The 25,093-nt window shown below is 36.9% G+C and overlaps 1 protein-coding gene across 1 annotated transcript in view; it reads left to right on the top strand.

Annotated features, from left to right (window-relative positions):
- Window positions 1-25,093, top strand: part of LOC121725936 (myosin-I heavy chain) — a 90,598-nt gene that overhangs the window by 45,074 nt on the left and 20,431 nt on the right. The window contains exons 3-6 of the mRNA XM_042113135.1: window positions 18,994-19,127; window positions 19,988-20,050; window positions 23,677-23,766; window positions 24,024-24,183. Of these exons, the coding sequence (XP_041969069.1) occupies window positions 18,999-19,127; window positions 19,988-20,050; window positions 23,677-23,766; window positions 24,024-24,183 (442 nt within the window). The 5' untranslated portion in view covers window positions 18,994-18,998. The remainder of the gene's footprint in view (window positions 1-18,993; window positions 19,128-19,987; window positions 20,051-23,676; window positions 23,767-24,023; window positions 24,184-25,093) is intronic.

Raw genomic sequence — 25,093 nt, 5'->3', positions numbered from 1 at the left:
GCGCGGGACATCTAGTATAGTATATATTAATACGTGACAGAAAAACTTTGTAACCCTTTTTACGAAAAATGGGGAAACGTAGGTGCATGAAATTTCGCACAGTTATAGTTTATATGGTGAAGGAGTGCATCGAGCTAATATTATTTTAAAATAATGCTTTTATCTTAAATATTTTTAACAAATAAAACGTTACACACACTACGACACTACTACTAGGAAAAATGACAGATTTTTGAGTGACAAGCCTATATATATACATACGAATTATACTCTTTTATTTATGGTTGAAGTCTGTTGACAACAAGTTGACAAATTGAAAATGGAATATGGGATAAGGGATTATTGTGGTTTTTTTTGTTATTTAATTTTAGATAATAATTAGACAATGCTTAAACGGCCAGTCTGAGATCAGCTGATATGAGTCCCAGAGACAAGCATTGAAAAAAACTGTGATGAATTCAATATTTTTTACAAAATATAGGTAGTAGTCCTAATGTCGTTGCAAGTAAGGTCGAATTTCGACCACTGGGCGATCTCTAGTACCTTTTATTGTGTCATGCCTTTAAATACATCTATAGCCCAGGGTCACCGAATATATATATATTCTGTGACCAGGCTTGACCAGGTATAATATAAGTATACGTGGGAGAGCCATGCTTCGGCACGAATGGGCCGGCTCGACCGGAGAAATACCACGTTCTCACAGTAAACCGGCGTGAAACAGCTTGCGCTGTGTTTCGCCGAGTGAGTGAGTTTACCGGAAGCCCAATCACCTACCCTATTCCCTCTTAAAAGGCCGGCAAGGCACTTGCAGCTCTTCTGATGCTGCGAGTGTCCATGGGCGGCGGAAGTTGCTTTCCATCAGGTGACCCGTTTGCTCGTTTGCCCCCTTATTTCATAAAAAAAACACGTAGAAATTCGGCCATTGGTGTTTTCGCACTCCAATGGCATACCTGCTGTTTTTACACTCCAATGGCGTAGGTACCGTTGAAATAGCTAAAAATACGAGGGAAAACATACTACTTAATAGTATAGACCGCGCAAAAATTTAAGATCGCTCAGCGAAACTTTTACTGTTGGGCAGTTTGCACACTTTGGAGTTTGGACAAGTCACCAAAGTAAACCTATCAGTCCTATCCTCACAAAACAGTATGCCATTAGGTTCGCACGTGGTTTGCTTGGAATCTCGAGGAGCAATCACTCGAAATCTCATCAAACAACAATACAGCCAATAAGGGCAGAACGTTTGGCATTAGTCCAGCCCGCTCTTTTGCATTGTATTGGCGCTTATTAAATCTGAAGAAGTAACTTTGATTGCTATTTTGTTTCTGCTTGCTGTTAGCGGTAATTTTGAACTGAGTGACTTTCAAGAAAGAGGAGGATCTATGTTAGGCTGTGGATATTTCTTACACTTGTATTGCTACAAAGCCCAATTAAGGGCCGTCCTTTAGAGGTTCCTCTTGTCCTCTAAGGATCAAATTGTTTTGGTCTTTAATAAAATTACTATCGTCTTGGTCAATAATTTTGTAAGAAAGAGAGAGCAGGATAATTACATTTTTAAATTTTAATGCTTTAAAATTCGGTCTATGCTGTATTTCAAAAACGTAGAGCGTTCAATTCGACAGAATTTTTAAGTCCCGACATGAATATATTGATTCAAAGAGACTTCGAAATGATAATAAATTCCAAAGCAGAAGTGGTTCAAAGTAGACCCGCTCCCGAATATCTTGGCGGGGTGGTATTGTCTTCCACATTAGGTCAAGGAATGCTCGCGCGGTCGGCCGGTTGCTGCAAAAACTCGCTCAACGCCGCCATCTTATGAATAAGGTATCTTTATCTTGTTGTTAGGCTACAATATATACCTTTCTGGAGGCACCAGAAAGACTATTGTTGTAGGTTAAATCCAGAAAGACTATTTTAACAACGCTGTATTAGTAAATCTCAGCCAAATGTCAATGTATTAGAGAAGCCCGAAAAGTTTACCTTAATCACGTAAATGTAGTATGTTACTAATAGTTTGTACTATGTTGCTTGTTTGTTTTGTAAGGTACGGTTTCGACTGTATATTTGGGCACAAAACTTGAGGCGTACGTAAGGAAAAATCCATTGTGATTCATCATAATAACGGGACTTCATTCTTATTCCTTAAACAATATGTAGAGGTACATTTAACGAAATGTATAGTAGAGTGGATGTGATTAGTGATCGCCGTCAGTCACGCCAAGTCATTAGCTGACGGTGATGTACGGTGACGGATTTATCATACGCAAACAGATGAAACAGCCACAGAATGTCATAAGCTACATTCATACGGAGCGTAGTCCGTGAAACTTTAGAGTAGAACATGAATTTTTAAACACAAAACCAGTAGAGGTTTTGTGTTTAAGTAAGAGAGATTTTAAAAATACATATTCAATGGCACGATGTTATAGCCAGTTCGATAATTCTTTTTAAGAAAGGCTTATTTTATTTCCTTACAGACTTCAATTGTGAACGTTATTTAGTAATGAATAATGATTTTGCATATTATATTTTTTGATGCAAAACAGAGGCTACTAGTATTAAGGTAAAAATTCTTGCAATCTGCTTGATGTCTGACTGGAGATATGCATCGTATCAAAATGCAACCAAAACTCTACGTGCTCTACGTAAATATTATTTGATCGCGCGTCGTATCCGCTCCGTGCGAAAACGGCCTTATTTGCACAACAATGTCACAAGTGACAGTTTATTCATTAGGCCCTCTTTGTATGGGATTTGTTGACTGTGCGACTGTCAAGTGTCGCATGGCCCTGTTTACTGTAATGAGCTAGTTTGGGCAGCTCTACCGTTACCCCTTTTACTGTAATTGCTCTAAAGTGTAATGGTTATGAGTGCTTAGAAGTTATGACTTAATCAGTATGACAAATGACAATCATAATTTGGTAGGCCTGGAGAGTGGAGATCTATTTTTTATGAACCATCGCAAGCTGGCGCTCAACCAGACAAGAACAGCTCTTTGTCAAACTGACATGTCACGCGGTAGGTGTGAACCATATTAAAGTTAATATACCTAGCGTAATAGAGAAACAGAGGCCTGAGCAAGAGAGATGTCACTATCAGTAACACTGCGTGGTAAAAAGATACATGACAGCAGCACTCTTTTTTTGACGTCCAGTCGGCACGTGCCGCACGTTGACAATTTAATCTCATAGAAATCATATTCAATCATGCATGTGTAAGTGTATACGTACACATATTTTTACACACAGATGAAACCAATTTCGGTTTCGTTTGACAGCTCGAGATTGTTGCTCTATTCCGCTATGTATATTAACTTTATGGTGTGAACTGTGAAGTGTCCATAAAAAAATGTTTGACAGCACCGATAAATCGCGCACACGCTCACATACTCATTACCTTGTAAGAATCAAGCATGTAGTGTAAGAAAGTCTAGTCAACATATAAATATTTAGTCTTAGTGCAATAGCAACTTTTGGGAATGTCCAGCGCCAACTTTGTTGATATTAAGTGAAGGCATTGAAGTAAATGCGAGAGAAACAAAGAGATGTCAGCATAACATACCCCATGTTTGACTAATGGAGACTCTCTACCAGATTGTCACTTGACAATAATATCTATTGTAATAATATTATTGTATTGTCTCTACCACTTATGTTTCTCCTAAGGCAGCGATGGTGCTATTTAAAACAATGATAATATTGTACAATGACTTTCAAATGAAGCCTACTCGGCCTCGCGATGTAGCGATGTACGATAAAATAGTTGGCAGGTTCTCAAGGAATAGTTTTTGCTCCGATACACTCGGTACCCAACGTGAGAACACCGTAATAATATTTAACTACCCCCCTTCATTGTTACGGACGAAAAGAAAAGGGACAATTATAATTTCACAATCTACACCCGTCCGTATGTTCTTGATCGTAAGGTATACTCTCCCATGCGTGTAAAGATGACGATCATGCATATTCTACAATTTAGAATTGATTGCATTATGCATTGTGATTTGAGATATTATGTGTGGTGAGTGGTGACTGTATAATTAGAAGATAACGTAATGGTGATAAAGATGTAAATAAACCTGGTCGTAATTATTTTCAAGTGTGACTTTTTGTATTAAGTAGTAATTAAAATTTTGTGAAATCAAATTAAGAGACCATAATATGAGCCTGTTTAGTGTAACTACTATATTACGGTTTTCATATCGATCTTTTACGCTTTGTCACTTGCTAGTTTCAGAAGCATAAGATAACCGGCTGTCTTCTGCCCGGTGCCTAGTATTTTATGACAGAAAATAAAATAAATAGGAAACTATTAACTAGCGCTTTTCAATCTTGTTATCGGTTCAATAGTTTTGTTGATTGGTCAAGCACGTTGACCAATCAACAAAACTATATAAATATATATAAAGAACCTCTCCTCTCCTCCTATATAAAGATAAACTCCTATATCAAGAAACCTCTGAGTCAACTGAATCAACCTAATTTGCAAGGATATAATAGGACTCTACTTCGTCGTATTTGATCTTGCCTTGATGTCAGCAGCTTTCTTCCCACCTGTCAGACATTAAATCTCTCGCTCACATTAGCATACACCTGTCCGATGTCCACTGTCCGACAAGGTCATGCTTATCTGCAGGTGGTCTGAAATCATAGCCTTTTGAAGGATTTTATGAGAAATTCCAAAGTGTATTTCTGAATTATTCTGATTTCTGACACACGTTTACGGACACATACACACATACGTGTACATTCGTAGTTCTACTAATTGTGCGGTCGTTGCGTTCAATTGTAATTTGTACGCAAGATTAAGTAGGATCAGAAGCACCTGAAAATGGTAGATTAATTCTAATATGGATGAGGATGATACGAAATAAAGAAGTATGAAAAGTTACTTTACGGATATTTGCGTCTACCCCCATAAGAAATGGGCGTTCCGTGTGAACATGTCTGCGAATAAACGAATTTACAAAACGATGTTAGAACTTCTGCAGTTTAATGTAATAAATATTTTGAATTATATATATATTTTTTTTAATGACATATTTGGGAAGGAATTGCTCCTATTTTCTTACATTGCTCCCAAGACTAATTACTAGCTATTATAGCTAGTAATTACAGCCTTTTTTTTTGTACCTCCTAGATGTAGAGTGCTAAGTAAAGCCTATAATTTAGTCCGATTACGATTGTGTAAGAAATGCCTTTGATATTGCTGGGAATTAGTCAAAGCCCACGCCATACAGCCTACAGGTTCCAGAGAACTCCTTGCGGTCGACGGTCCTACAACCAAGCGACGCCGCCCGCCTGTCCGCCCACGAATAAACTTTTTTTATGATTTATACATAAAATAGAATGGGACTATTTCTTTAGTGATATAATCAGGTTGCAGCTTGCATACGTACGTTATGTTATCATAAAATTGTCATTAACTCCCAACTTTTTGCCGTCGATTTTTTGAGTCGAACTTCTGCTCGTATTAGAATTTACCCTTAAATACATATTCAGCTATCTAGTACCATCCCAATGCATATCACTCTAGAGTCTATAAGTAGACATAAGTTTTCTTTGCCCTCTATGGTTTCCCTTCCTTTCCCTCAGTGGTTTTCTTCCCGATGCAATGAGTAGGTCGCAACTTCTTATACTATTTATAAACAAATTGTACGTTGTTGACCATGGGCCGCGGTTTCTTACACCAGGTGATAATGAACGACCACCTGGCTCTTATTGACTGTCGCAATCAATTAAATTAATAGTGTATAACAATTAATTAGCATCAAATCATCATTACAAGTTCCAGGTGTTAGGTAGGTCGCATGTGAGGGTCAAACCCGTCTATCCGGAGCTTAGTAACTCTATCTGCGGTATCAAGTTCAAAGGGCCAGTCTGGTGACTTCATTTATTTTATTCAATTACTAACTGTTTCCCGCGACTTCCTACGCGCCAAATAAAATCCGGTAGGAACTGTGCGTTTTTAGGGTTCCGTACCCAAAAGGTAAAAACGGGACCCTATTACTGAGACTTCGATGTCTGTTCGTCTGTCCGTCTGTCTGTCTCCAAGCTGTAACTCAAGAACGGTAAAAGCTAGAGAGTTGAAATTTTCACAGAATTTGTACTTATTTCTTCTGCCGCCTTTTTTTGGCTTTTTTGCTCGATATCAATAATGGCAACAGGTAGGCACTTGAAATTTTCACAAAGGCTCTAAATATATGTAAACCTTAATAATTAATAATATTTAAGTAAAATAAAAATGTATGGGGGCTTCCATACAAAAAACACATATTTAGCCTACATTTGCTCTATAACTGTACGGAACCCTTCGTGCGCGAGTCCGACTCGCACTTGGCCGTTTATTATTTTCCTCGCTAACAGTACCTACTTGTACTATTATCTTTTCTGCAGTGCTAACAGTAGTAAATTGTGATTCATATCTTTTGAGATTGTAAATTGATTAGCTACATAGTAAAAGTACACATAATTTCTACAATCTACGCGAATATCGTGCATAATAATTTAAGCAATTTTTTTCCCCGGCTAATCTTTAATATTCTTTAGGCATAAAACATGCTGTATGAGTAAAATTACATTACTTAGTTATAAGTATATTTAAAATAGTGAATTGTAGGCTTTTCTATTCCCACATGGAGTCAAATGACCGCTGACTGAAAAGCCGCCGGTAGTCGGCATCAATTGGACGGCATTATGTAATAACGAATCAAGCGACAAAATTTCAAAAAATGAGTTATGAATGCAGATCGATTCCAGGCATCATTAGCTGATTTTGTATTCAGCTAATTTTGTGTTCAAAAGTCAATCCTAGTGCCTTATAATAAGGGGTAAATTAAGCGACATGTCAAAATTTGTTAGAAGTTTTGCACAATTTAGTTACGTATTAAAGAATTATGCGCCTAAGTTACTGTTACAAAATACACAAACAGGAATTTAAAATGCATAAACGAATTATATCCACAGAAGTAGTAGATAATCCGTTTCAATTTATTCATTACAAACGCAATTACGAACACACCGCCTAAAATGGCAGCAGATTTTGATATAGAAGATGAAGATTAGAAAAATAAAAAATTGATTATATTCATTTTTTTATCATTGAGCGTTAATTGTTTTGTTTTTTTTATGTTGAAAAAGTGCCATTTTAATTATTAAAAAACTAGATGACGCCCGTAACGCCGTTGCGCCAAAATTCGTATATCGCGCGGGAACCGTACATTTTTTGGAACAAAAAGTATGCTACTTCCTTTTCCGGATCTCAAAGTATCCTCATGCCAAATTTCAGCAAAATCGGTTCAGCGGTTTGGGCGTAAAGGGGTAACAAATAGACACACTGACACACTTTCGGATTTATATTAGTTTCATAAAGGATAGCGAGACAAGCAAATAATTATGTTATTTTGTGGTATTTGACTATAAAAACCATTCAAATTTATGTGTATTTTCGTAATCATGAAAGACATACAGTATCATCTTAGAAAAAGTGTATAATTTTTGTTTAATTTGAGAAATTTTCATTAAAATATTTGGATTTAATCTTTTATTGCACTTTATTTCACCCGAAATAAATCGTATTAAAGAATCAAACGACAATAATGTCGTATAGTATGTTATTGACCAATTTAATTTATCTGAATCTATATCTATATTCTATATTTTATATATAAAACTCAAAGGTGACTGACTGATTGACATAGTGATCTATCAACGCACAGCCCAAACCACTGGACGGATCGGGCTGAAATTTGGTGTGCAGGTAGATGTTATAACGTAGGCATCCGCTAAGAAAGGATTTTGATAAATTCCAACCCCAATCAAGGGTTCAAATAGGGGATGAAAGTTTGTATATAATAATACTTCTTAACGCGAGCGAAGCCGCGGGCAAAAGCTCGTATAGCTATAAGACATTAACGAATTAAGCGGAAAAATAGCTATATCTTTTAAAGTATATTCTTCACAGTAATATATTCTATATTTATCTGACCTTTATATACATCTTAATTTACAGTAAAAAAATCATACACGTAACATAAATAATAAGCTCACAGCGACAATTTTAAGTTTAAAATCTTTGAAGCTTATTTTCTCGAATTCTCTCAAGTGTCGCATAATCTGTTATTACATATCGCAGTCCAATTATCCATGATTGTACAAAAAATGTTATGTGTAGGTATCAGCTTCGGTATGTATCAAGTATCTACTAGTTATTACAAAATTAGCACCTTACGTATTGCCTACACTTAAATACTTGAATAATGAAATAAATTTATATCGCAAGTAAAGTTTTGAAATTAAAACGTAAAGTTTCGTTCCTCTAAAAATATTTTGAACCAAATATAAAATTCTTCGTTAAAATACTTCATGTAGAGTGGAGCTTAATATATTATTTTAGAACCAGCAATTTCCAGAGTAATCGTGTAAAAGCTAGGAACTCCGAGCTTTTGTTTACTCGCCCATGGAGGATTTTCGTCAAAAGTCAAAACCACGTTTGTAATTAGTTCTACATGCGTATTTTTTTTTTAATTTGAAATTCCTAAAGGGTCCTGTCGACGACGGACCCTAATGCATAACCATGATTGCTAAGCCACCTATAACATACTCGACGTCGATCATGAGCTTTTATAGACGTTACTAGACGTCCCGCGCGGCTTCGCCCGCGTGCATTAGGAATTTCACAGAAACCGTACGTTTTCGAATAAAAATAGCTATAAATACTCCTTTCACGTGGTCTACTCTATATAAGAGCCAAATATTGCTCTAGTAGTTCGTGAGATAAACCCTTTCTTATATTTTCCCCGTTTTTACCACATTTTCCTGAGTTTCTTCGGTCGTATTAGTCTTAGCGTGATAATATAATATAATATAGCCTATAGCCTTACTCGATAAATGAGATGTCTAACACTGAAATAAGTTTTTAAATCGGACCTGTAGTTCCTGAGATTAGCGCATTCAAGCAAACATACTCTTCAGGTTTATAATATTAAGTATAGATTTTTTTAAATTATCGCTTGACAAACTCGAGCCTCGATCTAAAAGACTATGAAAAGGCTCACAATCGTGGGACGATGCATGGTATAATATTATGGTAGTGATGATGATGATGAATGTAATTTGCATAGTAGCATATGCTGTATGCTTTCCGTTCTTAAAACAACGCCGAAACTCCCAAACTTGTATCTATAAAGAATCAGGAGTTCTCTCAGCACCTTCCGAACCACGGTATACCAGATCTCCAAAATCTTACTAATTGTCGGTAGCATGCTTAGAATACTTCTCACGAAACCGAATTCACCACATGTTTCCCCATAAATTTTGAGGAGTTCCCTCGATTACTTATGGATCCTTCATCAGATCACCACTTTTGTGAATATAATACCAAATTGGGATGATACCCTACATACGAGTACCAAAAGAAAAATTTTGAAAATCAGTTAACAAACGGCAGAATAATCGTTGAACATAAGAAAACGAACATAACACCTCCCCCATTTTGAAAGTCGGTTAAAATTGTAGCCTATGTGTTATTTTGATGTATAAGCTATATTATTGTAAAGTTTCATTAAAATCCGTTCAGTAGTTTTTGCGTGACAGAGTAACAAACATCCACACATCCACACATCCATACATCCATACATCCAAACAAACTTTCGCCTTTATAATATTAGTAGGATAATATACTAGATGACGCCCGCAACACGTTTGTCGCGCGGGAACCGTACATTTTTCTGGAATAAAAGTATCCTATGTCCTTCCCCGGACTCGAAGTACCTGCATACCAAATTTCAGCAAAACTAGTTCAGTGGTTTGGGCGTGAAGACACAACAGACAGGCAGACACGCTCTTATATTTTATAATATTAATATTTTAATATTATGTCTCTCTTCACCTTCGCAATTGCTTGTATTGATCATTTGATCCATCGTGATTCGTGGCCCATGGGGCAATGTAAAGGCCTCATAAAAAAAATATACTTTGCTACTTTATTTCGCAGTATAAGAAATAATTATGGCCAGTATATAAATATACAGTACTGAGTGTTTCATAACTATCAAGGTATACTAAAAATAAATGAGGGTTGACAAAGATGTTTAATAGTTAAGCAAGATATTTTCAAATAACGAGACACTTTTATGGTCGCACAACATACCGTGGACAGATAATAAATATTGTGATTAATTGTGTATTTTTATTTTGTACTTGTTTGCGTCGATGTTCCTAGCCTTTTGTATAGCTATTAGCTAGTCCAATCCAGCGCTGGATGGCCACTGGAATAATGTAAAAATACGATCGTGGCTGAAACTTCTGTTTGGAGAAGGAAACTTTTGAAAGCAAGAAAGCTTATAATATGCTCATAAAAAGCTTCTAGAAATAGTTCACATTTTCTATCCCACTTTTATTAAGGGGGCGACCTATGTCAGAAAAAAATCGGTTTTCACCCGCGCACTTCATACCCCCGCACTCGCCCAACGCATTCAAAATGTCACCGCGGCTATAAATTTGTGTAGTTATTCTCGTAACAACTTTTTGTACGAACGTAGTATAACCAAATATATCAGATAAAATTTTGAGAAGTTCCAGTCACATTTACCATCTGTACTTTGAGAATCAAATTAATACTTTTTGCCTTATACACTAGTAATACTTTATTATAATATGTTTATTTATCGAAATCGAATAGGCTCTGACACAACTGGATCGATTCTGCTGTAGTTGTTACAAAAATATTATAACTTTATTTAATATAATTTACTAGCCAATAGTCATGTCTTCGTCCACGTCCGAATTTGGTTAGTTTTTGTGTGTATTTGCGTAAAATATATTAACATTTGTCAGCTTAAAATATACAAAATTCCCATGTCACAATATTTGTAAGCGAACTGCTCAATCGATTCAATGAAATTTTGCATACATACATTCGTTAGGCTTGAGGACAATGATGAAAAACTCAAAGCAGATATGTTACTACCGCGCGCATTGTGAAATTCAAATACGACCCAATTGGGCCGTCTGTTGTTTAGTCTGCATCGAGTGCAGTCACGAACGTGCTGCGTCTTGTCTTACCTAAATAAATTGAAAATGACGTCGTGCGTGTATCGAAAATGTACCAATTATGACTCGAAAGTAAACAAAACACATGGAATCTCTTACCACATGTCTTGATTGCAATAAATACCTCGATTATTTACATTTTCAATTATTTTTTCGAACAATCTGGAAAAAATCGAATTTTCGTCATAGCTCAGGCGAAGAAAGAGACAGCGATACGAAGTAGAATATCATTGCTTGAGGATATTTTTTTATATGCTTTTTGATATAATATATTATTGATACTAGAAATAATTTATATAGCAAACTGACGTTTGCCGGGTCATCTAGTCAAATATGTACATAAAATTCTCGGGTCACAGTGTTTGTGCCCGAGCTCATCCGAAACGGTTCAACCGATTATAATGCTATGTACATTCGTTAGGCCTGACAATAGGTTTTTATTTACTTTTTATATTGATACTATAAAAAAAATTAATTGGCAAAACAATGTTTTCCGGGTTCCCCTCGATTTATCATGAATTGCACCATCAGATCACCACTTTTGTTAACATGTTACGAAATTCGGACTACATCTTATACAAAAGAATTTTGCAAATCCGTCAACTAACGACGGAGTTATCCGCCATGGTATCACTAAAATCGTCTCTGATGCTGGTGCTGATAAAAAACCCAGCTCAAATTTCATCTCGATATACTAAAATCACGTGTCCGGGAATGTCAAAGATTTTGTGTAGTCTGCCGTCCAGCTGATATTTTCAAGAAGGGCATCCATACACTGCCACTGCGTTGGCAAAGGTGCATTGATTGCACGGGTGATTACTTTGAATAACAAAAATAAGTAAGTTCGAAATAATCAGCCAAGTGTGAGTCAGACTCGCGCACGAAGGGTTCCGTACCGTTATAGAGCTAAAAATAGCCCAAAAATTGTAAATTTTGAATGGGAGCCCCCTTCAATATTAATTTTACTATCCATTATTAAAGTACAAATATAATAAAGGGTTTTGTAAAATTTTCAAGTGCCTGGCAATAGTTATTATTGATATCAAGCAAAAAATAGCCAAAAATCAGGTTTGTTGTATTGCCCCCCTTAAATATTTATTTTATTTTTAGTATTTGTTGTTAAAGCGGCAACAGCTGATATACACATTCTGTGAAAATTTCAGAAGTCTAACTAAAGCCGTTCTTGAGATACAGCCTGGAGACAGACAGAGGGACAGACAAACATTGAAGTCTTAGTAATAGGGTCCCGTTTTTACTCTTTGGGTACGGAACCCTAAAAAGAACATTTTTCAAACAAAACGGCAATATCATAGGTATAAAAGACCTTATAATATATTATGTACTCTTCTAAATCCTTACATAAATGTGCCGTCACCTTTGTTCATACTCTTATTATTATTTATTATCAAGCGAATGGTCGAAGTAATGAATTTTGCATATAATATTATAATGTTATCACTGTTTGACAATTTAATCTTATCATTTCAAGACCGTAGCGTTGTTCCGAAGAAATTTATTCGATATTTCCATAGTATCGAGTACGACATTCGTTGAAACTAAATCGATTTTCAAATCGCTGTCATACACTATTTTTTGTCAAAACTATATCGATTTAAAGCCGATTTATTTTTTCAATCTCTATTGCCGCGGCCGCTGATTCGTCTATTGTCACGAAGCTTAGTGCTATGAGACGATACCATTGGACGATACACGCAGATCGTCCAATGGTATCATCTCAAGCACGAAGCACTACGCATGTGCGGCCGCAACATATGGGGTTGACAAATTATTTGTCATGATATTATCATATTTGTAAACAAATAAACATATTTTATATTAAATTAAAAAGCCTTCTACAACTGTTCATCGGCTCCAGTTTTCTCCTGTAAAGGATGCTTTTAGTGCGTCTATTTAATTTTTGTTTGTTTCCCATGGTTTCGATTAAATATTTTCTCAATCCGGAGTAAAGAAAAAGAAGTACATCCTCTCCTCAGGCGCGCGCGAACGCGACTGTTGGCGACTGAGAGGTGAGACAAATTTAGCGGTGAAGCTCCAAAGTGGTTTTTCTTAAATATCTTAAAAAATATAAAGAATATTAAAAATATGCTTGGTCGAACCCTCGGTGATAGAATTTTATATGATGTGTAAAAATATTAACTCAGTTTAATGCATGGTTTTGGCAATATATGAAAAAAATCGTCAAAGTTAGATGCATTTTTGTGATTTTTTTCTATCGAGAAAATTTTACGATATCGGGTTTTCGCTCAGATCGAATTCTTGGAAATATAATGTAGTATCTATGTTTAGAAAATTAAACAATTCGGGGCTTATTATCAAGTACAAAAATGATTTATAAAATCGTCAATTTTGTTCTTCGTTGACTTCGTTGTCTGTCCGTCTGTTTGTCTGTCATAGAGGCCAACTCTCAAATGGTTGATTTTTTGCTAGACCAAGACCAATTTTGCTCATGGTTTTACATTTTTGGTCTTGCAAAAAAGTAACACCAAGACCAATTTTTTTTCCAAAAAATTAATATGAAAAATAATTACAGAATATACAGGAAGTGATAGGAGGCAGGTTTGGCTAATACTCTTTGCTTTATTATATAGGTTCATATAAGGAGTTGCCTTTCCTTATATGAATCTTAGCTACAATCTACATACATCCGTTATCTTAATATGACTGATGGATTACTGATGTATAATCATATATTATGTATTTCCAAATACATAATACATAAGGGGGACGCCCCTTTCCGTCTTATGATTGATCAATGATCAGAAACTTCAGTCTTCATAATTACATTTAATGAAGTTGTTTTGCTTGCTACCATCACACACGCTGCACGCATGGTAATCCAAATGATAGTTCAGTGCTTTTGTACAGTCAGAAAAGATACTGTACTTTCAATCATTGAGCTCTCAAAAATACTAGACGCTGCCCGCAACTAGCCTCGCTGCGCTCAAATTTTCCAGGACTAAAAGTAGCTCTATGCAAAATTCATCTAAATCGTTTTAGCGGTTTAGCGTGACAAGAAAACAAACAGATAGACTTTCGCATTTATCATAATTGTATTCAGGATTTCCACTGCGGTTAACTTAAAATAATAAAGGTTGCTGCCTAATCTATCTCATAGGTTGAAAAGTGAATTTACCGTATAAGTTAGCGTTTTTCGACCTCTAGGTCGCTAGAGGACGAGTCGAAAAAGATTGATGTATTAAGAATTTTAATAATAATACTCATGATAAAGAAGAAAAGCCTTTTAAATATTTTTTCAGGTCGCGAAATATTTTTTCTAACCAGGGTCTCATCATAAAAAAGGTTGAAAAGCACATAAATTATAAGTTACTACTTACTAGATGACGCCCATGACACAGTATAGCAATATTCCTAGTCCCTAATATGTCATATTGCTATACTGTGCGCATGACTCCGTTGCGTTGCGCCAAAATTTGTTTGTCGCGCGGGAACCGTACATTTTCCGGTATAAAATGTATCCTTTGTCCTTTCGCAGGACTCAAGCGTCTCCATTCCCAGCAAAATCGGTTCAGCGGCTTGGGTCATGGGTGTGAAGAGGGAACAGACAGACAGACACACTTTCGCATTTATAATGTCAAGTATGGATTAACTGTGTAAATATCGTTAATAATATAAAAGTCCTTCCTGTACCTGATAAGGTATTAAAGCCTCGTTAATGTCCTTTATCAACATTATCTGTGATGGCAGCTGATCTAGTACAAATATGGCGAAACATGTTTTTTCTCCACCACGTTATTCTGTGACCACGTTGAAGTTATTTAATTAAGCTAGTAGCTACTGATGAAACTTTGTGGTACCTAGTTACTAGCTGGGACGGCAAACGTTGTTTTGCCATTATAGGTACACATAATTTATTATGCGATATACATATTTAAAATGCATATTATAAACCCATCTCCTAAATTAATCCATGAAAATAACCACATCAAAATCCGCTGATAGGGACGTATACGTCTGTCCCTATTAAACGATTTGTTTTATACTGTGTAGTGATAGCTCAGGCCCTTTAGTCAACACGTTCTTTATCGCTTCCTTAAAGAATGTCTGATCAAAATGTATGAAATTGACTTAAGCGTTCGATAAAATTAAGTCGACATTCGATTAATGTTATGTCAATTCCATACATTTTAATCGGCGATTTTGTAAAGAAGCGATAAAGAAAAGGTCTTGGCTAGGCGCTCTGGTTATTAGTTGTATTTGGCTTTTGATAAATCTTTCATAGTCAAATAACAACAAGCGTTGAATAGAACTCTAAAAACCCTTTATACTTTGTGTAACAAGTGCGGTTATAATATCATCTGTGTAAACTTGGGCAATGTTCAAGCAAATAGTTCATAATAGTTCTTGCTTTCAGCTTTCAGATGTACCTACTATAGTGTTGTGCACAAGAGTATGTTAAGGACTAAAGACAAGGCTATAAGCAAGAAAATTCAAAAGCTATTTTGTCGGTGCGACATTCTAATGTCTAACTTAAGGCCACTCTTTAGTTTAATTATTCAAGTTGGATATCCATGATAAATGATTACGGCACGGGGCCATCTCTTACAAGATGGAAAATTGCAATTTAAACATATAATATAGTGCACCAAGGCCCATTGACATATTCATTTAAAGCCTTGGTGTATTATACAATGTGTCCCGACACCGGTGTCCGATCCTTTAATGTCATGATCTATGGCATATTTTATCGACAAATTTTATCTCTCTCACACGGTTGTAAAATGGCAGCTATTTTAGTTTTTCTCGGGCTTTCGGGAAAAAAAATCGAACTCATGATTTATGGCATATTTTAGTGACAAATTGGCTTTCAAATATTTATTTTTACTAACTTTTGAAAAAAAAATCTCTGGCTTCATACTAATCTGACCTATAGCTATCAAATGAGACCTTTTTTATCTTCATAGGATATTTACATGAGAAGTACTGGTCAGATTAGTGTGAAAGCCCGAGAAAAACTAAAATGGCTGCCATTTTACAACCGTGGAGAGAGATAAAATTTGAGGACCAATTTGTCGATAAAATATGCCATAGATCATGACATTAAAGGATCGGACACCGGTGTCGGGACACATTGTATATGTTTAAATTGTAATTTTCCATTTTTTATAATAAAAGATATCCCCGTGCGAGTTTCTTACGCCGGTTCTTCTCGCCGGGTTAGTTCCCGAACCGGCGCGGTGGTAGGCACCTTAGTATCAACGTTCAGAAATATTTTTGTAAAAAAATTACTCTGAATAAAAAATATTTTGATTTGATTTGATTTTTGATTATGAAGTGTCTGTAACATGCACAACCGATGTCGATAATCTAGTTAAGACTCTAACTCTCTTTACAAGTCTATACGTTTATTTATTTATTTTTATATCAGGCTACATAGGTTTATAATGGGCCTGGAATCTGGATAAATGGACATTGGACAGTGTGATTATTTCACATAAGTAGTATTATTATTGTTGTTATAATAATACACATAGCTACGTTATTAATTACTTTTTACAGTAAATATTATCGATGTCTCACATTGCTATTATCGAAGCACCAGTACCACAATTGACAGAATGTCTTAACTCTTATGGTACTTAGTACTAAAATTGTTAACGATAAAACTAAAGTCGATATTGCGAGGGTGCGCGACGTACGATCCGCGAGTGACACATCCGTTCGATAACTTCAAACTTGTTCGTCCTGCCCTTTACACTTATTTAGACACCACCTTTATGTAAATGACATAAGGATTACTTTATGAAAGTCAGGGGTAAAACAACTATGAATTGTATGAGACTGTCGACGCCCGCGCCAATGTTTATATGCGTCTAGATGACATAGGGTCAGTTCACATTGCAAAGTGTTCGATGCAATGCGTTATGCGATGGACTTTTAAATGAGTCATTTAAAAATGGAACTTTATTTACTACACATGAAGATACACATTGAGTTAACAGACTTGCCGCTCGCGGTGTCAGGCTGCCTGTTCCAAACTACAATAGCTCGAAATGCATCGCAACGCCTGGCGATGTCGCAATGTTAATTGACCCTTAGACTATTTTGATAGTGCCTTTATTTGTGGAGAACATTACTTACTCATTGCTGCAATTCAGAGGCAGAATAACTATGAACAGCATGAGACTGTAGAGTGTGGACGCGCCAGTGTTATGTGTCTAGCTGCTGCCATTAAGTCCAATTTTATCGATACGAGTAGCAGTGTCATGGACCTCTGCCACATCACTATTATCCTTGTTTATTCTGGGATATCAGTATCGGTGTTAGAGGAAATTTTATTGTGGTTTGATTGGACAGCTTGGGGTGAAATGTAATTAAATTGTGACAATTTGTAATGATAAGAAAGTATTTGTGTTTATTAGTTAGCAACAATCATTTTGTTTGTCCACTACTGCAGGACCTTTTTTCTGATGATCACTAGTGGCTACAAAGCTACATTTTCATGTCTATAAATCTCTACAAGAAGCTGATTTTGGACTTGTGGTCAGAGATAAACGGTATTGATTATATAATATATTATTATGTTAGTCTCTATATTTGTTGTATTGTAAAGCTTCGCACACATTGTGACGAGGCGCATTTTTAATACAACTTTTCTGAGCACGCGATGGGTGATAAAACTTGATGAACGATGCGGCTCTCCCCGCTGCGTCCCGTCATAACGTGTGCGTAGCTTAAAACAACACCTTCACGTGCTGACACACGTGCACTGTCACACTAAGGCCGGTATATAGTCAGTACTTAAGATGCGATCCGTCTCAAGACGCGGTTCGGCTCTGTGATTGGTCCAAATTTTGACAGCCAACCAATCACAGAGCCTGAACCGTGTCTTGAGTCCGAGATGCATCTTGATTACTGACTATTTATATCGGCCTAAGTTACAGGTGGAGTCACAGACTCTGGCGTATTATTTGGCTACTTATCCAGTGTAAAGAGCGGAAAAGACTAGCGTCCCAAGTGAGCGTGGCCGTTTAAAAGTACATTACCGTTGGAAACTAATATCCCACACAGATTTGCTCGAGTGAGCCAACAATAATTGCGTATACATTGCTAGAAAAACGTTCGCTTCGTTTAATTGTGCTTGATGCGCTCATTTGTCGTTATTATTAAGGAATTTGCTGCTAGATATAGCAACAGTTATCTGAGGGGGAGTTTAATTATTATTTGTTTACCTAGTAACTCACGGTTTCACGTTTGAGTCGCTTGACGAATTTTGTTGGGTCTATCTTGTAGAGGTACTTTGACTCTCGAAAAAAGATAAAGTTTTTAATTACCAAAAAATTTGCGATTCCCCTGTGATAAACGTTTTCTTTGCACAAACGAAGAACAAAGTTACTATCATACAAATAATGTGTAAAAGTGATAAGCCCATTTTATCATTATAGTATCCGTAAACGCTAGCTTCTCTATGCCTACTCTACTAGCCAGAGCCTGTCAGACTGCCGACAACCAAAAATTTTAAAGTTAAACCTATTTATACAAACAAGTAGCCTCGAATCTTTGACTCTCACCATGGGCGTACCGAGGGGGGGGGGGGCAGCTGCCCCCCCCTGGATCATGTTGACGTTCCTACTAAGTATATTATCTAGTAAAATTAAGAACGAATTTTTGCCATTTGTTTGCAATACAATATTTTTACAACTAAAAATTATAAATTTTTTATTCTTTATAAACACATAGCTTAAGAAAAATCTGATTTGCCCCCCCCTGGCCCAGAACCTGGGTGATTTGCCCCCCCCTGCCACCAGAACCTGGGTAATTTGCCCCCCCCCCCCGGCCCAGAACCTGGGTACGCCCATGATTCTCACTAAAAAAATTCTCTCACTTCTTGGCATCGCTTTTTGCCATGTCTACTATACTACCTGTATCGTACTAACAGTATTTAAATATGTTGTTGCAGGCACCATGGAGGAGCGGGAGGCGGAGGGCGGGGCGGGGGCGGAGGGCGTGCCCGACATGACCATGATGCCGGAGATCACGGAGCACGCCATCAACGACAACCTGCGCCGCCGGTACCTGCGAGACCTCATATACGTATCCTTTGGACAACGGCACACAGTTTTAGGCTGGAAAGTGGCCGCATATGCACGTTTACCGTATTCGGAAATCCGAATGCAGTTGGAAGTACATAAAACTAGGCGCACACGTTCGCTCTTCCCGAACGGAACGAATTCGGCACGTACGTTTCAAGTGCGAGCCGGCGCGTTTGCGCTAGTCTCACCAAATTCCCAATCGTAATTCCACATCGGGAAATCGAATACGGAAAACGTGTGTATGCGGCCAGCCTTAACGAGTGTTTACGACATATCGAATGGTCATCTCAAGCTGAAATACTAGAAGTCATTTTGACTCTCACCTCCTTTCTGACGGTTTTTCTCCTATCGTTATTATGTCTCTGACATGACAGCACATATGGTTGAAAAGATTAGAATAGTTGTAATTTCTGACTGGAGTCAACGATACCAGCCGGAACAAAGGCCAAGTAAAATATATATTTCTGAGCTGAAGAAAAAACAATGGAGTTTGGACACTATCTGCTAGAAAAAGTTGTCATATTTTGTATTGATATTTAAATATTTATTTTTATTATAAAAAAAAAAAAGAATATTTGAATGCGACTTGTGTGTTCGTTTTCAAACTCTACATTCTACTAGCCACTAGCCAGTGTTCTTTTTTCATCGCACTAACAATATTATTATAGCCTGCGTCCTGAACATAACTTAAGGCAAAAGACAAGAACATAATAACAAGTTATACATAATAACAAGCTCTTTTCGATTAATAAAATTAAATTAGATAATATTATTGTTTGACTAAATATGGTAGGGTCCGTAGGGACAAGACGTGTTATGTGTAATTAATTACTATAGAATTTCCTTAATAACTGCATACAGACATACACCGGGTCTATCCTGGTTGCGGTCAACCCATATAAGGAGTTGGGATGTTATAACACGGTGAGTCAATTAGTAATAATTGTTTATCAAAACTTGTTACTCTTTAAAAGTAATAAACTTAAATAGGGAGTATATTACGCAAAAGTCAGAGCAGAGGTAGAGGTAGGGTTCCCAACCCTCCCGGATTGCCCGGGAGACTCCGGTAATAATGCTTAAGAGGATACACCAGGGGCGAGAGAAATTGAAAATAGGTATTTGAAAATGTATTGCTGTCTCACCAATCTCAAGTCTCCCACCGCAGAGCGCGATAGAGACAACACGACAAAAGTTCTAATAAAAGAATAGAAAATCTTCGATTCGTTGTCCGCTTCCTTCTCCAAAACTTAACCGATTTAAGTAATTTTTTCATTAAGAATTAAAGCAAGGCTTGAGCTGTGTTCCTATGTTTTATTTTTTTGTATATTCTAGCCAGTTTTGTTTTCTGGGTGTTTGAACACAGAGGAAAATCTGGACATTTTTTTTGGGTTTTTTGACGTTCTTATCTTTTTTAATAATTAAATTGTGAAAAAAAAAGAAAACATAGGGACATGCTAATAGTGGCAATAGATATTCAGGAAAAAATCATAACTCTACCGGCATTATCCAGGGAGGAAACAGGGGACAGCGTTTGTATGGAAAAACGGCGGTGTGGAATCCTCTTAACCTCCCGTCCTCCCGGAGACCGATAATTTCTCCGGTTTTTCAAAAACTAATAATGATTGCATAATATTATATTGACTTAGTGAAAAATTGTAAGATGAAGTTGGATAGGACAATTATATTATCTGTTCGAAGAAAATCGCTTGGATTAACACTGGGCTTATTAATGACTTCTTTATGAAATTAAAAGAGAGAAATGGTCCTGATACTATGTTCTTTCTCATATATTAAAAACTATACTTTTGAGTCCTTTCGAGAGTTGGCAACCCTAGCCGTAGAGGTAAAAGCACATAATAATAATAATAATAATAATAAAGCCATTTATTTCCATGCTTTACACACTTGTTAACTTAAATAGAATATATTTTATATACAAAACTAAAAAACACAATATTTTTATTAAGTAAGTATACCCCTTTTATCCTTTTTATTTTTCATTTAGTTTATTGGCATGGCTCCTCTACGGATAAAGGCCTCCTCTAACTTTTCCCATGTTTTTCTGTCTGATGCCACTCCCATCCAATCCTTGCCGGCTATATCTTTAATTTCGTCGACCCATCTATCTCTAGGTCTTCCAACTTTTCTTTTCCCGACTGGGCCTTTCCATTTAGTTATTCTCTTTGTCGATCTTTTGTCTGTCATGCGCGCAAAGCACATTATATAAACTAATAAATAATGCGACATGTTGTACAATGTACACGTTAAATTATCAGAATTTTGACAGAAGCATGCAGAAGCGTTGAAAACTTTTTGTTTACTGTCTGTGCTGTTGCTTTCCTATTAGATAAAGACGAAAGTTTGTGAGTGTGTTTACTATCGTCTATCTCACAAAATCTAGTTTTGAACAATTTTGCTAAAGTTTGGCATGGTAAATAAGGACTAAATACTAACAGATACTTTTTAGCTTACTTAAATTATGTAACCAAACTGTAATAGGTACATATTAGGTGGATAATAAAAAACGCTGAAGGATGTTACATTCTAGCAGAAACTTTAATGTGCAAAACTATTACGAGTCAACTTATAAAATATCACATTTCCCAGACTCGCTGGTTTCAATTTTTCTGCATATAGGTCTTATTTCCGTTCCTCCAATAGCATGGAAACTACATATTCTAGAATAAGTATGTACGTATTTTTATTCAATATCCTCAATACGGAACCATTGTAGGAAAGTGTCGCGGAAACCTCAGTTCCTCTTCACTTTCAATGTTTTTACTCCTATTGTTGCACCTTGAGAAATGTGGAAGAAAGCGAATAATGTAGACTGCAATGTATAGTATATCTTCAATACGCCTCCGTGGTCTAGTGGTATAGAGCGCGGCTCTTGACTCGGGGGTCGTGGGTTCGATTCCCGTGTTATTTCCAAGTTTGGTTAGGACAATGCAGGCTGATCACCTGATTGTCTGACAGGTAAGATGTTCCATGCGTCGGATGGGCATGTAAAAAGCCGTCCCCCTGGGTCATGAGAGTAAAGGAATAGAGAGTGTTCTTGTGTACTGCGCACACACTTGGTCACTATAAAATTACTCCTGCGTAGCTGGCCTGGTTTCAATGAAACCGGCCACCGTCACCGAAACCGGTGTGGGAGCTATTATTATATCTTCAATAGCGGATATGAAATATTTATTGATATTTTTTTTAATATTGGATTGTGAATTGTGATACTTACTTGAGATTGTATTAGTTTTATGCTACTGTCTTACTTATAATATCTACGTAGGAGGCCGCTTTCTTTCTCTTTCATGTGTGATGTGACTTTTCCTCTATGCCAGAAAAATAAATCTTGTATAACTTTTTTCTAATATAGTTTTATATGTAAAATAATTAAGCAATTAATCAACGGTTAAAAACAAAAATGACCCTTTTCCGTATTACCGATACATATACCATGTCCATATTGCAATTATTGAATTGCATCATTACATATTAACAGACATTGATAATAATTATTATTAATGTTCCAGTAAACAGGAAAAAGGTTTCACGATTACGGAGACTCGCTATACGTGCGTAGGGTTGTCAGGGAGAAATGAAGAAGTGCAATGTCCTTTCATCTACCTGTTTTATGATAGTTGGGCTATCTCTAAAGTTTAGTCTAATAAATATAGCTTAGACTGAAGTTTGCAGCTATTTCCTTCTTTTGGTTAGTCCGACTTTTTTTTAAAGCTGGTAACCAGGTACACGCATGGCATGGACGTGTCTACCCAGGATATTAGCTAGGGTAGGGGAAGTAATCTGACTAAAAATATATTTTGTTTTCAACACTTCATTTTGCGAAGAGTTAACACGTTTTTAATTCCCACTTGCCAGTGACGTTTATTTTATCTTGCAGGGGGGAGGGGCAACTTCCTCAAACCCCCCCCCCCCCCCTCTGCGCCTACCTGGGTACGCCCATGGGTACACGTTTAATTGCAACGATAAAAAATTCCATTCCACCCATCGTTACACCGTTTCCGTGTAATATCAAAATTAGAATTAAAGCAGAAATGTTTAATTAAAAATCTCGCTGGAATTTAATTTACATGTGACGTTAATTAGAGGGGCATATGAATACTCTATCAAAAATGTTTTTCATATTCCGGGTTCTGACCTGTTTCATTTGGAAATTGGGGCATAAATCTAGATTTTAGGTGGATGCGTACTTACTAACTTTTCTCGTATCCGACCGTGGTTTGTAAACTTACTTAACAATTCTTATTACTGATTAGTCGCAAAAGCTAAGATAAATTGATTATTAGATACATTAGGCATGAGCCCAATAAAAAAAAAGGATTACCGGCCGCCTATTCAGAAAGAGCTGTGTCACGACCACAAGTACTACAATTCGTTTCAAAACCTACTCTAGAGCTTACAATGGGTAAATTACTCGAGCGTCACAATAGATTTCGGAATGAATTTTTACCGTAGCTTATTGGTACCACAGCTTCGTCTTTTGGAATAATTCCTATGTGATGAACATAAAATATGGAATTGCATTTTTTCAGGAGCACATGCAAAACTACCGGGGCAAGGCGTTCGGTAGCCTACCTCCACACGTGTTCGCGCTGGCAGAATCCGCTTACAGCTCGTTACAGGTAATCTATCACTTATCAGACTACAATACTTACCACTCAAATGTCTATTGTCTATGCAAAGTCCGATCGCCGCAGGATGGAGAAATTCTCTTTGTTTGACTGTAAGGCTTGAAACAATAAGAACCCCTGGACTTCTGCAAGCTATTATGTTGCCTAGTGGTTTAAAAACCAAAGTTGTCTTGAAGCTTGCAACGAGATTTTTCAATATGTTTAACCTAATCGCAGTGTTCTTTACAAAATCTATGGGAATATTCCAGAACGGCGAGAAGAACCAATCGGTGGTGATATCTGGCGAGAGCGGCGCGGGCAAGACGGAGACCACCAAGTTGATCCTGCAGTACCTGTGCGCGGCCGGCGGCCAGGCCTCGTGGGCCGAGCAGCAGATATTGGAGGCCAACACCGTGCTCGAGGCGTTCGGTGAGTCACTGTAATGTGCGGGATGGCTTCGGCCATAATACGTACTCCCAAAAATGTTGAAACAAAATCAACCTTACGCGTACGTCGTCAAAGTGTGAGTTAATGGCAATTGCTACATAGTTCGGTCGCAGGAAACGCAGAAATTCGTACAACTCATGGCTGCTAGTCTCTTTCGCGCACAAAAATATTGCTATCGCGTGCCTCGAAATAGCAATAATATGTACACATATAATATGTGCAATTGTGCATTGTCGACAAGAAAGAGCGGCTAGCGCTAAATTATCGAATTTGTCCATGGATCACGGAGACCCACCCTTCTTAAGCAATTCGTATTTTTTTTGTAGCATAAATAGAGTAATATATAATTTACTTTTGCTGCGCTTTTTTTGTCGCGTCTGTAAAATATGAAAAGATTCGTGATTCGTGACGTCGTACTATTCGCCCGTCTTCGTTGTGTTTTCCAATTGCTCTGAATTGGATCGCGTCAAACAAAAGCGGCCCAGACAATGCCTCACCGCACTCACAGTCTACTGTCTATAGACAGCTATAGGGCTGTAGTATTTACAAGTATTTTGCTCTGTTTTTACTCTGCACTTGTAGATAAACGGCCTAGGTTTTGGCGTTACGTAAAGCGTTGAATGTGTTTTTTCGACATTCGATAAAACATAATATTGTAACACATTTTGTCCATGGTATATTTATATAGTACGATGTACGCATAGTTTTTTGGGAATAGGATTTAGGACACTGGCGATAAGGCATGTCGAGATCGTCTCACAATCGCGTCTCCTGGAACTCGCATGCAAATCACCAGTGTTAAAGGACCTTTCTCTAAAACTGGGACCTCGCGTATATATTCGAGAAAGCTCCTTACTGCACCCTTACATTAGACCTAATTTAGTTTACACTT

Source organism: Aricia agestis, chromosome 4, assembly GCF_905147365.1.
Source record: "Aricia agestis chromosome 4, ilAriAges1.1, whole genome shotgun sequence".
Lineage (NCBI taxonomy): Eukaryota > Metazoa > Arthropoda > Insecta > Lepidoptera > Lycaenidae > Aricia > Aricia agestis.
The sequence above is the reverse complement of the archived record's forward strand: the minus strand, read 5'-3'. Positions and strand labels throughout refer to the sequence as shown.